This window comes from Podarcis gaigeae (genome assembly GCF_964106915.1).
Source record: "Podarcis gaigeae genome assembly, chromosome: 9".
Taxonomy (NCBI): Eukaryota; Metazoa; Chordata; class Lepidosauria; order Squamata; family Lacertidae; genus Podarcis; species Podarcis gaigeae.
Genome location: NC_139685.1, coordinates 62,382,206 through 62,396,984, shown reverse-complemented (window position 1 = coordinate 62,396,984; position 14,779 = coordinate 62,382,206). Strand labels below are relative to the sequence as shown.

The 14,779-nt window shown below is 41.8% G+C and overlaps 1 protein-coding gene and 1 long non-coding RNA gene across 8 annotated transcripts in view; one reads left to right on the top strand and one right to left on the bottom strand.

The window, feature by feature from the left end:
- LOC310852974 overlaps window positions 1–14,779 on the bottom strand; it is a 472,952-nt gene that overhangs the window by 99,841 nt on the left and 358,332 nt on the right. The window lies entirely within an intron of this gene.
- The window catches only part of GRID2 (glutamate ionotropic receptor delta type subunit 2), an 835,972-nt gene that overhangs the window by 481,327 nt on the left and 339,866 nt on the right, over window positions 1–14,779 (top strand). For all 7 annotated transcript variants that reach the window (XR_014568339.1, XR_014568340.1, XR_014568341.1 and 4 more), the window contains exon 4: window positions 7,291–7,496. Coding sequence is in view for 4 of the 7 variants with exons in the window: in XM_083756400.1 (XP_083612526.1) it covers window positions 7,291–7,496 (206 nt within the window). In the remaining 3 variants the exon portion in view is untranslated. The remainder of the gene's footprint in view (window positions 1–7,290; window positions 7,497–14,779) is intronic.

Here is a 14,779-nt window from a genome sequence, read left to right as displayed (position 1 = left end):
GAGGTTTTTTTGTTGTTGTGCTTATATTGCCATACACTGTCCTGATATAAAAACTTCTATAAATTAGCTGACATGAAACCAGTGATGGGAGGTCAGGTAGGCAACACCACCCCATAATTGTCTGTTGTTTACAACACAGAATACAAATAAAATAAACTTGAGTTTTGTTTCTCATATTGTACTACACTGTGATCAGGAAGTTCAAGTGTGTCTTCAAGAGCTAGTGGAATGGCAATACAGATGAGGCCTCTCGTATTTCAGCAAGGAGGGCATTCCACTGGTGCCACCTTCCTTTGCTCTGTTTGCTTTGTATGTAACATGAATCTGACCCTGCAAAACAAGGAGTGAGAAAGAGTATGTCATATATATAATGAAAACTTTTGTTGTTGTTGTTTAGTCGTGTCCGACTCTTCGTGACCCCATGGACCAGAGCATGCCAGGCACTCCTGTCTTCCACTGCTTCCCGCAGTTTGGACAGACTCATACTGGTAGCTTCGAGAACGCTGTCCAACCATCTCATCCTCTGTTGTCCCCTTCTCCTTGTGCCCTCCATCTTTCCCAACATCAGGGTCTTTTCCAGGGAGTCTTCTCTTCTCATGAGGTGGCCAAAGTATTGGAGCCTCAGCTTCAGGATCTGTCCTTCCAGTGAGCACTCAGGCCTGATTTCCTTAAGAATGGATAGGTTTGATCTTCTTGCAGTCCATGGGACTCTCTAGAGTCTCCTCCAGCACCATAATTCAAAAGCATCAATTCTTCGGCGATCAGCCTTCTTTATGGTCCAGCTCTCACTTCCATACATCACTACTGGGAAAACCATAGCTTTTCCTATACAGACCTTTGTTGGCAAGGTGATGTCTCTGCTTTTTAGGATGCTGTCTAGGTTTGTCATTGCTTTTCTCCCAAGAAGCAGGCATCTTTTAATTTCATGAAAACTTTTAGCCATTCCCAAAGACAGCTGGTTGACACAGCGCTGTTAAAATGAATGAACTTGAGTCGGGAGAATTTCTCTGAATCTCTAAGAGTTAAAATCATGAGCAGTAGGTTTTATGGGTTGAATTGACAGTGTTAAAGCTCCACCAATAAAATCTCCCAAGATAAACTAACATTTAAGCACCATACTAAATAAACCCCATTATAAGCCAGCTTTCCCAGCATATAATGCAGAAGATGGTAGCACCATTTCAGAAGAGCTCAAACACATATGGTCTTCTACCAATGCTGCTTTTTGATGACCACATTTAAAATACTTACGAGTATGTGAATGTCTATGTGCGTGTTTGGAAGACCATTGAATGTGTCTGTGTATTCTCCTCTGATTTAGCACCTGGCACCATTTGAAACAACTCACAGAAATAAAATAAATTTCCATCTGTCTTCTACTAGTAAGGAAACTAGCTGTTTGAATAAAGCAGAAGATGTCAGAGAGTACATAGTATGTATCCATTGCAGAGTCAAGGGAAATAATTAGCATGAATTTTTTTCAGTGCTGTGTGTGCTCCTTGAGAACTTAAGAAAAGCCCTGCTCGATCAGACCAAAGGCCCATCTAAGTAGCATCCTGTTCTCACAGTGGTAATTAGATCTCTATGGGAAGCCCTGAAGTAGGCCTGAGTGCAACAGTGTTCTCTTTACTTGTGATCCATCCAATATGTACCATATTTTGGCATATTTGGCATAAAGATATGCCCATGACTGGAAGTTAATTCAATCTGCCCTTACATAGAATGTGACTATGAATTTGGTATGTGCAAGAAGTAGTGTGTGTGCAGTTGGGACTAAAGATAGCTGCTTTTAGAATATCTCCAGAGCCCCAATTATACCTACAATAGTTTATGTGAGACTTGGTGAGTCTCTTGTTCCTTCAATCTGAAAGTCTGGGACTCCTCTCATCATAAGATATACTGGCAGTATATAGAGGCCCAGTATCAAAGTGCATTGTCCTCTTAATCAGCTGTTATTCTTAGATGGACCATCTAGGTTTTTTCATCCAGACCCTGTTTACTTAGCTATATTTCTGTTGGTAATGTGTCCGGGGAATCTCCTTCACTGTCTCTTGCTGTTGCCTCAAAGGTAAATAAATTCCAGTCTGGTAATCAAGTTGCTGCTACTCTTGCTTCCCCTCCCATCCCAGCCCTTCTGAGAATATGCTGGCAGAAGAAGTAGAAGCATCCATCAGCCCCATCTATCACTGGCTGATTCTGTTTCCAGTCAAATTTCCAATCAAACTGGGGTGGGGTGGAGTGGTGTGGTGATTGGGTCTGGCTGACACCAGCTCCTAGCAACAACATTAGATCACCCACATGTGGGTGAACTAAGGTTCAACTTAATCAGGACTCAGGCAGATTCTTCCACCTCCACTGTGTTCTACCTGCACTGTCAGAGGCAGTATGCTCTTTGAATGTCAGTTTCTGGGAATCACAGGTGAGGAGAGTGCAGGTTCCTTTGGTAATGTGTGCTGGGAATCTCCTTTGCTGTCTCTTGCTGTTGCCTCAAGGTCACATTTGGTTGGCAACTGTGAGAACAGGATGCTGGTCAAGATGGGACATTGGCCTGATATAGCAGGCTCTCCCCTTGTTCTTTTTGAGACTCACTCTGTGGTTTAGCTCCATAGAAGTTTCCTCCAGTGCACACATTTTCAAGTGACACCCCCCCCCCCTTATGGCAAGAGGTGACCATTTTTGCTCATTATTTTAGCATTTTGTAGTTCTTCATATAAGTGAGATCCACTTTGGATCACTGCAGCTGAAGGAAGCAATTATTGTTACATTTCATTCTTTTTTTTAACATACTCAGTGCCTAGAGAAATTATTTTATTGGGTGCCTCATAAATATAATGAGTAAATAAAATAAATATACAATTCACAATAAAATTAAATTATGAAACATAATTGCTACAGTGCATGCTGCGGCTGGGAATGGGCCCTCTGTGGCTTGCAGCTGGTGATCAAATTTATAAGTAAACATTCTCATGGAAATATGCACAGCAAGGTCTCCATATTATCTACGGAATTTCTCTGAATCTATTTGAACTATACCTCCTCAATGTGCAGTTCGGTTCCAGAATGAAGGATCCCTGCTACTGCAGCTATTGCTGTGCAAAGAAGGATGACTGCAGTAGGCTCATAAAGCACTGTTGATAAGAATTTGGACAGCATCATTTGTTAATGCAACAGCTTTCCTCATCAGCAGTGGAAACAAAGCAGTCTTTTGCGTAAATCACCCAGGGAAAATTTTGAAGTGTGTTTCCCTTTAACTGAGTTACATGATATATTCAGGAGTAGTATGAGAAGGAAAAATATGTCTTATTGTATATAAGGACATTTTTAAAAATGTATACTTTGATGACGGATACTTGAATTACCACATGCTCAGTGCATAACTATGGATTTTCTGTTACTTACAGTTTTTTTGTTTTGTAGTTTCCCATTAAGGCGATTGTGGCTGTGGTTTGTCATCCTTATCAGGGAGCATAGTCCTCCCCAGCCTTTCCTCCAAAGCTGGTCAAGTTCATTGTGAATGTAGACTTATCCATTTGGGAATCATGTACTCATTTTTCTTAAGTTTGGATGAACACATTGCAAGCTCATGGTTGCTCATTTGCTGTCACTGGTGATAGATTGGAAGAAGCCCCAGCTTCCCCTTTGGATGGCTTAGACTTTAAACAGAAAAAAGAGCCATATGGAAAAACAGTGATTGATGACTGCCAACACTGCTGCAAACACAAGGCCACAATCCACCACAAGATTATCCAGTGCTTGCACATTTAAATAAACTCTTCTTGCACAGCTCTCATTTATTTCAGTGCAGCTTGCATCATAGCATTTTCCAGCAGGTATGTCCTAGATTAATTATTATTTGTATCATGACCAGTGATTGATTAGTTCTCCCCGCAACCTTCATAAGTTGCCTCAGAATTAAGCACAGAGATTTTCCCCAAAAGTCAGAAATAGCTCAAGTTTCTTTTTATGAGTCCATTTGACTCTGGAAGCTAGATTGACATTGTAGCAGCCCTTGGAAAAATTACAACTCCCACGGGCCACTGGGAACTCTCTCTCTTTCATTGGATTGAGTGCTGTTCAGCTGGGCTGCACCAATATTTAATAGGCAGGGGAAGTGGGTGAATGCAAGAATGAGTGGACACTGGGGAATTACCCTGAGCCACAGAATAATTAGGGGTCTTGTAAAGCTCATCTGAAAGACAAAGCGAGATTTACAAGCCCCTTTAGTTTATACTCATGTCACAGTTAGGTAAGCTTCATTGACGTGTCAAGTTAAGCTTTTTAAAACATGTGTGAGACTCTTAATCTCAGAGTTAGTCTCAGGGTCATGAGTTGAGCCCCACATTGGGCAAAATATTTCTGCACTGCAAGGGTTTGGGCTAGGTGACTCTCATTGTCCATTCCTGCTCTATGATTCTATGTCAGGGCTAAATTTTTGGAAGCAAGCGAATGGAACAGCTGGTGGCTCATCAAAGATCAAAGCAGTTTCTAAGCAGTTTGGCATAGGCAGGATGACAAATTACTTAGACAAAGGAGTGAAACTGGAGCCAAAAGTTCTATAAGACCAGATCAGACCCTATTTGGCTCCTTTGGTCACCTGATCTATTAGGTTGAAAGCAGCAGTTCACCCTTTTTCATACACTGGACATCAAGAATGGTTAGGGAGATGTGCTTCAGCACCTTGGACAGGTCCCAAGGAAAAGAGAACTTGTCCCAACAACTATCCAAATCTATCTGAAACCACATTTTGGAATCTGCCCAGCTATATTTCCTAGACATAACCCATTTCTGAGCAGTAGAGAATGTTAAAAGGACTTTTCTGTGGGGCTAAGCACCCACATACTCTTGTCCGTTCTCCCTTGGTGTGTGGATTTGGGGGGAGGATATGACTTCAGGCAGGTGTTGTCTTGGGGGTCCCACCTTGGAGACCTCTAGTTCAGTGAGTTACTGGACTAGGCTTTAGCTTGGGGTAAGGACTCAGAGCTGGCAGCTCTTCATCTTGCAACATTGACTGGGCTGAATACTCTGCCTCCTTTCTTTTTGTGTTGGTATCCTGATTACTCTTCATGACTAGGATCATGACAGGTAGGACTTAATCCTCTCCTTCTCCTAGCAGCATCAGAGAGAAGCATAGGCACCAGTTATAGGGGGCCCTGGGGGCACTTTACATAAATTATCTTATTGTAATTCTTAAAATTGTTGTGTTAAAGGAGGTGAAAAATATCATACCTATATCACAGATGTGAAGCTAAGATTAAGGCTACCAAGTGAATTCATGGCAGAGGTGAGATTGCACTCACCTCTGTCTGTAACTCTGCCTCTCAGCTACCATGCTGCACCAATTCTCTTAAACACATTTACTTTACACTGAGTTGCAGCCCTTGAACTTGCTTTTTTGGGGGGGGAGGGGAGGGACTTAAAATCTCCATTTGGGATATAGCTAACTAGATCACCATATACCACCTGGAGGTATTAGATAATCACAGTATTTTTTACCTTAAAAGTTCTTCCAATATTTCTGATAACTCCTCAGGAGTGCAAGAATAGCCATGTACAGCTATATATTTCAAGGGTTAAAGCAGGAGCATATATTTTTTATGGTGCACTTAAAATCAGGCACATTTGTAGCAGTTCAGATAATTGTGTTGCTTCTTAAATTGGCCTTGAAGTGCCAAAAAGGCCTCTAACAGCACTGATTAGACTGAATTTAATTTCCCTGATTTAGACATTAAATAGGAGCTGCAATTAAGCATCACTATCTTTTGGAAGTATATTTTTAGAATGAGCATGCACTTTAGCAGCATTAAACCATTCTTCAATGTTTTGCGCTACTTCAAACTTCCTGAAGTATCTGTGGCTAAATACAGCAATTACATCCCTTGATTCCTAAAGAGAAGTCCACTCTTTCTCTTAGGCTTTAGTTCTTTATATTTTATTTTAACTCAGATATGCAGGTTGCAGAAAATCCATAATTTTCTAAACCCAGCAAGTGGAGTTCAATATGAAGCTCTTCCTATCATTCCATCTGTGGAACTGTTCCCACTTGCCACATGGAACAACCCCCCTTTTCACCCCCCTGGATGCTGTTCTGTGGGTTCACTGAACCAATGTTGGGGTGTACAGGGGCATAAGGGAAGGTGAAACCTTGATACACAAGCAGGAGTCCTTGTGAGGGCTTCTGCTGATGGGGGCTGGTTAGGTGAACCCCACGCATCATTTTCAAACTTTCCATCTTCAAGGAACCCTATCCAGATCCATTTGTCTTTGGAGGAATTTCAAATTATGTTCTGGGCAAGGGGTTGCGAGTGTGGTTTATCCATGAGGGTGGCCACAGCACTCACTAACAAAATATAGCTGTGCCCATGGATTGGTGACTCCTGTTCTAAGGTGTTTACTCCATGCAAGATACTAACAATAATTATGAAGATACTAACAATAATTATGAAGTCTTTTCCCCAGAGGCAAGATCTCTTGGGCTGAGACTTGCTTTAGATAGCATACCTTCTCTCCTAGTTAACATATACAGTGGTACCTCGGGTTACGTACGCTTCAGGTTACATACGCTTCAGGTTACAGACTCTGCTAACACAGAAATAGTACCTTGGGGTAAGAACTTTGCTTCAGGATGAGAACAGAAATCGTGCTCTGGCAGCGCGGTGGCAGCAGGAGGCTCCATTAGCTAAAGTGGTGCTTCAGATTAAGAACAGTTTCAGGTTAAGAATGGACCTCCGGAACGAATTAAGTACTTAACCCGAGGTACCACTGTATGCACTTGTTGCTAAATTTTCATCTGAATAAAGTATAGCCTTTTTTATTTTAACGGCAGATGTGTTTTTGTTATGATGAGATTTTTAGGCTCAATCCAAATGAAATGAAACCACTTGTAGGGTGTTGTTTGTTTTTTTGTTTTGTTTTTTTAATTAACGTATTGCCCTCTTCTCTGCAGGAGTCACTTAATGAGAAATAGTTTTCAGAGCTCCATAGGGTTAGTCAGAATCTGGAACAATATGATGGGCAAAAGAGGACGGCAACCAGGGATAATTAAATACCCTTTAAAAATGGTTCTTTTCAAAATGAACCAGTGCCTAAAAATTCCTTCACACAAATTAGCACTTTAGGACATGTCACAAGCATAGCTAAGGAACGGTTCCAATGAATATTAAGTTAATGTGGCCTTCAGGGGGTGGTTGCTTGACATGAGGCTGAATACCTTTTTTCCCAGATAAGCCAAAATCGGTTTTGTCGTCTTTCTATATGCTAATTAGCATTTTGATGGGCTTTTGATGTTCCCAGATATCCGAGGAATACAAGAGTTTTTGGACAAAGTATCTCAGCAGGGAATGGATGTAGCACTGCAGAAAGTAGAGAACAACATCAATAAAATGATCACAGGGCTCTTTGCCACCTTGCGGATTGAAGAGCTGAACCGCTACCGGGATACACTGAGACGAGCCATTCTGGTAATGAACCCATCCACAGCCAAGTCTTTCATTGCAGAGGTAAGTGTAAGCACCAGTTGACTTCTATCTTCACCTTTAAACTCAGGTTTCTTTCTGGAATAATGTTTTGTTTTGATCAATGGCTTCTGTTCTTAGTTTTTGTTTTTGTTTCAAGAAATCTCTTTACACTTTATACTCACCCCTATATTTTTATTTAGATGCTTTAGCCCTCCATTTTTGGACAGTTTTCCCCAAAGTGGCATTCAGTTGATTGAGTGGCTCTTAATTAAAATAAAAGAGAGTACCATCAGCCTTACAAGACACATAGTATGGAGCAAGGGATAGGGTAGATGAGAGAAAGATAGGGAGGGAGGGAGAGAGATACCTGATCTTTAAGGGTAGAACTAAGTTGTGAGGTATAAGCAGTGCTCCCCCCCCCCAAGAAAAATAGGTGCCGGTGCACCTGTTGTTTGGAACAACAACAAAAAAGCTGTTGGTACTGTGTACCCTGTGTACCCCCTGAAAAAGCACTGGGTATAAGTGTGCATTTATATAAAGTTTGGGACCAGGTGATCTATCTCTGAGCTACAGTGGCAGAACAGCTGCTTTACATACACAAAGTCCCAGCATGTCCAGATAAGGCTGGGAATGTTTCTTGTCTGAAACACTGGAGAGCTGTTGCAAGTCAATGCGGACAATACTGGACTTAATGGACCTGACCTAGCTTCCTATATTCCTTGCTGATGTTTTTGGATGGATAGAAGAAGAGAAGAAGAAGAGAAGAGTTTGGATTTGATATCCCGCCTTTCACTCCCTTTAAGGAGTCTCAAAGCGGCTAACATTCTCCTTTCCCTTCCTCCCCCACAACAAACACTCTGTGAGGTGAGTGGGGCTGAGAGACTTCAAGGAAGTGTGACTGGCCCAAGGTCACCCAGCAGCTGCATGTGGAGGAGCGGAGACGCGAACCCGGTTCCCCAGATTACGTGACTACCGCTCTTAACCACTACACCACACTAGCAAGTTAGTAGCTCTTTCTTCTCTGGTCTGCAGGTAGTGTTAGAGTGTTCTCTCCTGATAGAAGCACAGAATCATAGAATTATAGAGTTGGATGGGACTCAAGCATACCTGACAGATGGCCACCCAACATTGTTCTCCTGTGGCAAGAAACCAGAGTGTGCCACCTTCAGTTCTTCAGTCCCTGGCAACTTCCCCCCATTTCCCCCATTTCTTATCTTATTCATAATAAGCATAGATTTTTTAAAAGCAACAGTTCTAACATAACACATTATTTTGATGGAGTTTGTGTATGTTGTCATCCACAGGAGAACTCATTAGCATTTATGGTTATTGTTTGGCTAATTACCTGCCTGTCTGATTTATTCCTTTACGTTTATTTCACTATTTTTAATTGATTGGCATGTTTCTTTTTAAAATATCCTGGTAAGCTGATATTTTAAAAAAGTGGCCCCTTGAGAGTATGTGTCCACAGTCATCATTGTTTAATGAACCGGGAAGGGGGAGAAACACTAACCCTAGCCTTTTTAATTAGGAACAAAGTATTACGACAGCTGCACCTAACTCCTTCCATCGTTCTTGATGAGTGCAGTCCCATACTGAAAGCGACCTACTGAGGGCCAAAATAGCATTAATGAATCATTGAGGCATTATACATACCAGCATGATGTTCACCAAATGGTGAGGATGTTTGAATTATGTGCTATGGCCCAGTTTGCCACTGTGAGTTTAGAATTTTTGAGCATACAAATAAGCAGGGGACGACTGCAGTGTCACAACAGCCCTGAACTAGGGTTGTCATATGTCCGGGATTTCCGGGACATATCTGGCATACTGCAGTTGGCAGCAGTGTCTGGGTGGAAATTGGCAAAAAAAAAAATGTCCCGGGAAATCCAGGCGTATGGCAGTCCTTGTCAGCAGTGCCGATTTTCCATAGAAAAATCTCAAAAAATGCATTTTTTGACAATATTTTTTGCAACAACTTTACCCCCCCCCCCCCCGCAAATTGAAGGAATAATAGTTGCATCTTGGGAAGCAGTGTGCAAGCTGGTGAAAGGGGAACAGAGCAGAATGGGGCCAGCAGTTTGAATCTAATGTAGCAGCCATGGGAGAAACAGGACCTGCTTGAAGTGTAATCCTAGGAGCCTCTCCATCATAGGCTCAGGTTGTATATATGTGTACATATATGTCATAAACACAGCACAGTCACTGCTGTGCCTCATTTCCAAAGGAAACACAAACCCAGAGAAAGTGCCTGGGTCCCCAGATCTCACACTACTATGGAGATTGGGCTGTTGTGTAATAATATACTGATGTGCTAGTATATAAAGATATGTGAGTCAACTTCTTTTAGAAGTAGAACATTATAAATGGTGTGCATTACATTTTATTATGTGTTATTAGTATTCTATGCAGATAGTTTGTTATTCTAACTATATGAAATATGCCAAACACAATGGAAAATGTAAATACTATAATCCTGCAAAGCATTCTAAATTGTCCCTGATATATGCACGTACACACTACTCCACAAACAAAATGCAAATGTACACTGAAAAATCCATAATTTGGAATGAATTAAGAAAAACTCATTTACCCCTTTTCTGCTTTCACCTGACTGGTTGCTTTTTTTTTTAAAAAAGTATCATTCCACCTGAATATTTTACAAGTATATTTATTAAGCAGTTATTCATTTTTGAAGCTTCCAAGAGACTTTATTTAAATTCTTTAATCTACAGACTGCGGGATCACAGAAAGAGAGACAATGAACATTTCAATATTTTGCAAGTTCAAAAGGTGAATGAAACAAAGTGAGAAAACTGTGCATTGTTAATAGTGGCAATGCCAAACCCAGTTATATATCACTTCAATTTCTCTACTTTGGTACTTAAGAACAAATGAGATTGCCTAGACAAAGGGTAATGCAATAGAAATCAGCATTCTCACAAATGCGCTGTACAGTTTTTTGTTTTGATCTCAAGCAAGGGGCGAGAGGAGCAGTTTGCATTGGGTCATTTTGGAATCCAGCAATTGTGCTTGCACAAAATATATGCATACCCTCCCAAATGTAACAGATTAAAATGAAGGCACTTGCATATTTATCTCATCTCCATCCCCACATTAAGAATCACTGAGTTACTCCACTTATCACACATTGCTAAAGGCTTTTTTCTGCAGTGAATGCTACATTCATTTACTGTGAAGTCGCCTGTCTTGTCACAGCTTGCAAAGCAGTGTGCATCAGTAAACTGACCCTAGCAGGCCTGGTGTCAGCACAAGGTATAGTCCAGCAATTATCTGGATCCTGGCAGGGCCCACCACCACAAATGCTAACCTCCACTGGGCCAAGTAATCCCTTAGAGGAAAACTGGTAGGTGGCCAAGTCAGGGCTCCACCTTGTTGATGGCTTCTTTGATGGGTCATGACTTGGTTTGCTTAGTGACTCAGCCATTCAGGCTGGCCTGGACATGGAAAGACTGGTTTGGCCTGTATTTTACTATGCTCAACCCAGTGCCTGGCACCCAGGAATTAGAAGGGGAGTTTTTGCATATGTTGGAAGCCTCCCAAAGTAGTTGGGGCAATCCAGTCACATGGTGGGGTACAAATAATAAAATCATTGTTATTATAAGCACCCCACAAATTGTTTTGATTCTAAAGGTTACTGTCTGCCAGATCCAACAGATGGACAGAATAGGGTCCAGCAATAAGTCCAGCAGAGGCTTGGAAAATCAGTAACCAGGGATCTCAGAGCCTAGGCCAGGGAAAACAGGGAGAAGGATGTCAGAGAGCCGAATGGAAGCAAGATGTAATGCAGAGCAATGTGGAACATTGATTGGCTTCTCTTCTCAGCCTTCTAGTATAGCCCACACCACAAATGACTGAAAACTCCTCAAAAACATTGGCTTAAAAACATATTGTGCAGTCGAATTACTGTGCCATTCTGAAAACCATGCATCTCCAACAGACTGCTTGTCAGCAATAACTCCCTTTGATGATCGCATATGTTGCATTTTAAATACATGAAGATGGTGGGTGGCCATTGATCTCAGTTACAAATCAAAAATGTCACTGGCATTCACAGGGCACACTGCCTCTGACAGTGGAGCCAGTGCATCACCATCAGAGCTGGTAACCACTGATAGCCTTATCTGCTATTAATTTATCAAATCCTCTTTTAAAGCCATCCAAATTGGTGGCCATCACTACTTGTGGCCATCATTTACTTTAGAAGCATATCTGCTTCTAAGTACAGTGGTACCTCGGGTTACAGACGCTTGAGGTTACAGACTCCGCTAACCCAGAAATAGTACCTTGGGTTAAGAACTTTGCTTCAGGGTGAGAACAGAAATCTTGCCCCCGCGGCGCGGCAGCAGCAGGAGGCCCCATTAGCTAAAGTGGTGCTTCAGGTTAAGAACAGTTTCGGGTTAAGAACGGACCTCTGGAATGAATTAAGTACTTAACCTGAGCTACCACTGTAGATATATAATTCTAAGCACATATGCTTAGGCTTGCACTGGGCAGCTTACTCTGAGTCTAAAGCAATTCCCATTATGTCCTGTAGGGCTTTACTCCTTATGAAGTAGAAATGAGAGAGAAACATATATGTCTGTGTTTGTGTGTGTATGTGTATGCGGAAGAGGTAGAGGAGCAGGGAAGAACAGGATTCTCTCTCTCTCTCTCTCTCTCTCTCTCTCTCTCTCTCGTGTGTGTATTTGTACATGTGCACACCTTGCCACCTTCCATAGGCCCCTACTTGAATTCTGAAAAGAAAATTAAACAACCCCAAACACTCACTGAATTAGTGGGATTGCAGCCATACTGGTTTTAAGAAGGCTGAAATCAGATGTTTCCTGCTCACCATTCCACTTCGTTTTTACTTCTCTTTCCTTCCTTAAATCTATTGACGCGTTCCACGGGGAAGGATTGCGTTTTCTCATTAATAACACTTACACAACTTTTATACATGTTCTGCTGTACTTCTTTGACAAAGAGTGCTACCCTTTTCAGGAGTGTTTGAAACTCCCATTGTTCTAGGGGCATTTTGCGTCTGGGAATTTCATTAGTGCGTGCAGTTTCTGAGCTCTGGGCTCAGTACTGCACCTATGATTTCAGATTAAAACTGCAGAGTAGAAGGAAAGGAGGACCTTTTTCTGCCTCCCCACTGCCAGCTACTCTGAAGACTGGAGAAGAGACCCTCTTAAGAATATTATGGAGGTGGGCGGGAGAAGGACTAGACCATGTGAAAGATGAACTTAACATTTTAGCTAAAGTTCATTCATTTTCAGATTTGTATTCTTGTTATAAAAAAAACATGCCTAGGCATTCTGTTGTTGCACCCAGAACCTTGGTTTAAGGTGCTATTTAGCACCTAGCTTTCATATCTCAGTTTCTAACACTGCTTTTCAGAGTCTATTGGCATCACCAGTAACTTCTTCCAGTATAAGTAATACAGTGCAATATGCCCTATTATGTATTATCTTTGCTAGTAATAAATGAATGTTTTTTATTGGCTGGGTTTTGCGACTCTGTAAGGAAGTATCCACTCTACTGTCTTCACAATATCTGCAATTGAGCTTAAGGCTTAAAAGGATCACTTCGCAATATCTCTCAAATTCCTCCTTTAACCATCATACTGAACAGGTTGGCACTCCTTGCTTTAAGGAAGCAGGAAAAATCCTCTGTCAAACACTTTCCTATGTGTTGAAAAAAATTCTCCTGATCATGGATTTGTATTCTGATCTGTATTTTTTCTTCTGCTCCTTGTATAGTCCAGGCTAAATTCATTGCTGATAAATTGGTTGTTAAGGGCACAGCAGTAGTGATTTGTCACCTCTATGAACCTGCAAGAAAAAACCAAGGACAATTCCCAAATGGTGTGCTGGGCATTCAGTAAATAATCCCCATGAGCCTAAAACACTGACCTGCACATAAAGCAGAAATAAACTTTGGATTTGAGTCCACCTACCAAGGTGCTATTGTTACAGCAAGCAGTGAATGAGCCTGTCTGGGGAGAGTGTTCCAGAAGTTTCTGAAAGAGGTCCTTCACTGAGGATCTTAATTTACAGGTTGGTCCACATGAAGGCATGCGGTTCTTGAAGTACCTTGGTCCCAAGCCACAAAGGGCTTTAAAAAATAAAAACGGCACTTTCAGTTGTGCCCAGAAGCCTATTCAGATCCACGTATGTAATATGATCAAAACATCCAATCCCAGTTAATAATCTAACAGTTGCACTCTGCACTTACTTCAGTTTTCAAACCATCTTCAAGGGCATCTCCAGGTCACATACATTATAGTAGCCTAACTTGGAAATTATCAGAGCATGGCTAATTTAGGACAGGCTAACTCTGTCCTGGTAAGATTTCAGCTTTCACACCAGCCTGATTGTAAATGGCACTTTGTGCCACAGAAGACATAGCAACACAAATGGAGCAAGGAGCATGCCAGGCTGTGAACTTGCTACTCCAACTTCCATTAGCCTCAGGCAGCATGGACAGTGATCAAGGATTATGGAGCCACCCCAGTTTTGGAGAGAGTGCAACTTCATCCAGCACAGGATGAACATCACTCCCTTCAGCAGATGAACCACCTGTCCACAGTACCTCCATATTGTCTGTATTGAACTTCACTTTACTGCCCTTCATCAACCCTGATTTATCATGCCTACCACTTCATCTCAGTTTGATGAAAAATAGTGTTAGGTGCCATCCATGTGTCAATGACAACTCAGTCCAAATCTCTGGATTATTTCACTTAGTGGTTTCATGTAGATGTAAAATAGTATGGGCAACAGGGACAAAACAGAACTTATATAATAAATGTCAAAGAAATGTTTACAATACCACAACAAGAATCCTGCTGGATCTTGGAAGACACAAGAATTACCCACCCGAGAAGAATGGCAGACGAAAGTGATGGACTATATGGAATTGGCCGAGATGACTGGCAGAATCCGGGACCAAGGAGAAGAGTCGGTGGAAGAAGATTGGAAAAAATTTAAAGTATATCTTCAAAAATATTGTAAAATTAAGGACTGTTAGAAAGATGTTGAAAAAAGAAAATTAGGTGGTTTTGGTAGTAAAGGTAAAGGTACCCCTGCCCGTACGGGCCAGTCTTGACAGACTCTGGGGTTGTGCGCCCATCTCACTTAAGAGGCCAGGGGCCAGCGCTGTCCGGAGACACTTCCGGGTCACGTGGCCAGCGTGACATTGCTGCTCTGGCGAGCCAGAGCCGCACACGGAAATGCCGTTTACCTTCCCGCTGGTAAGCGGTCCCTATTTATCTACTTGCACCCGGAGGTGCTTTCGAACTGCTAGGTTGGCAGGCGCTG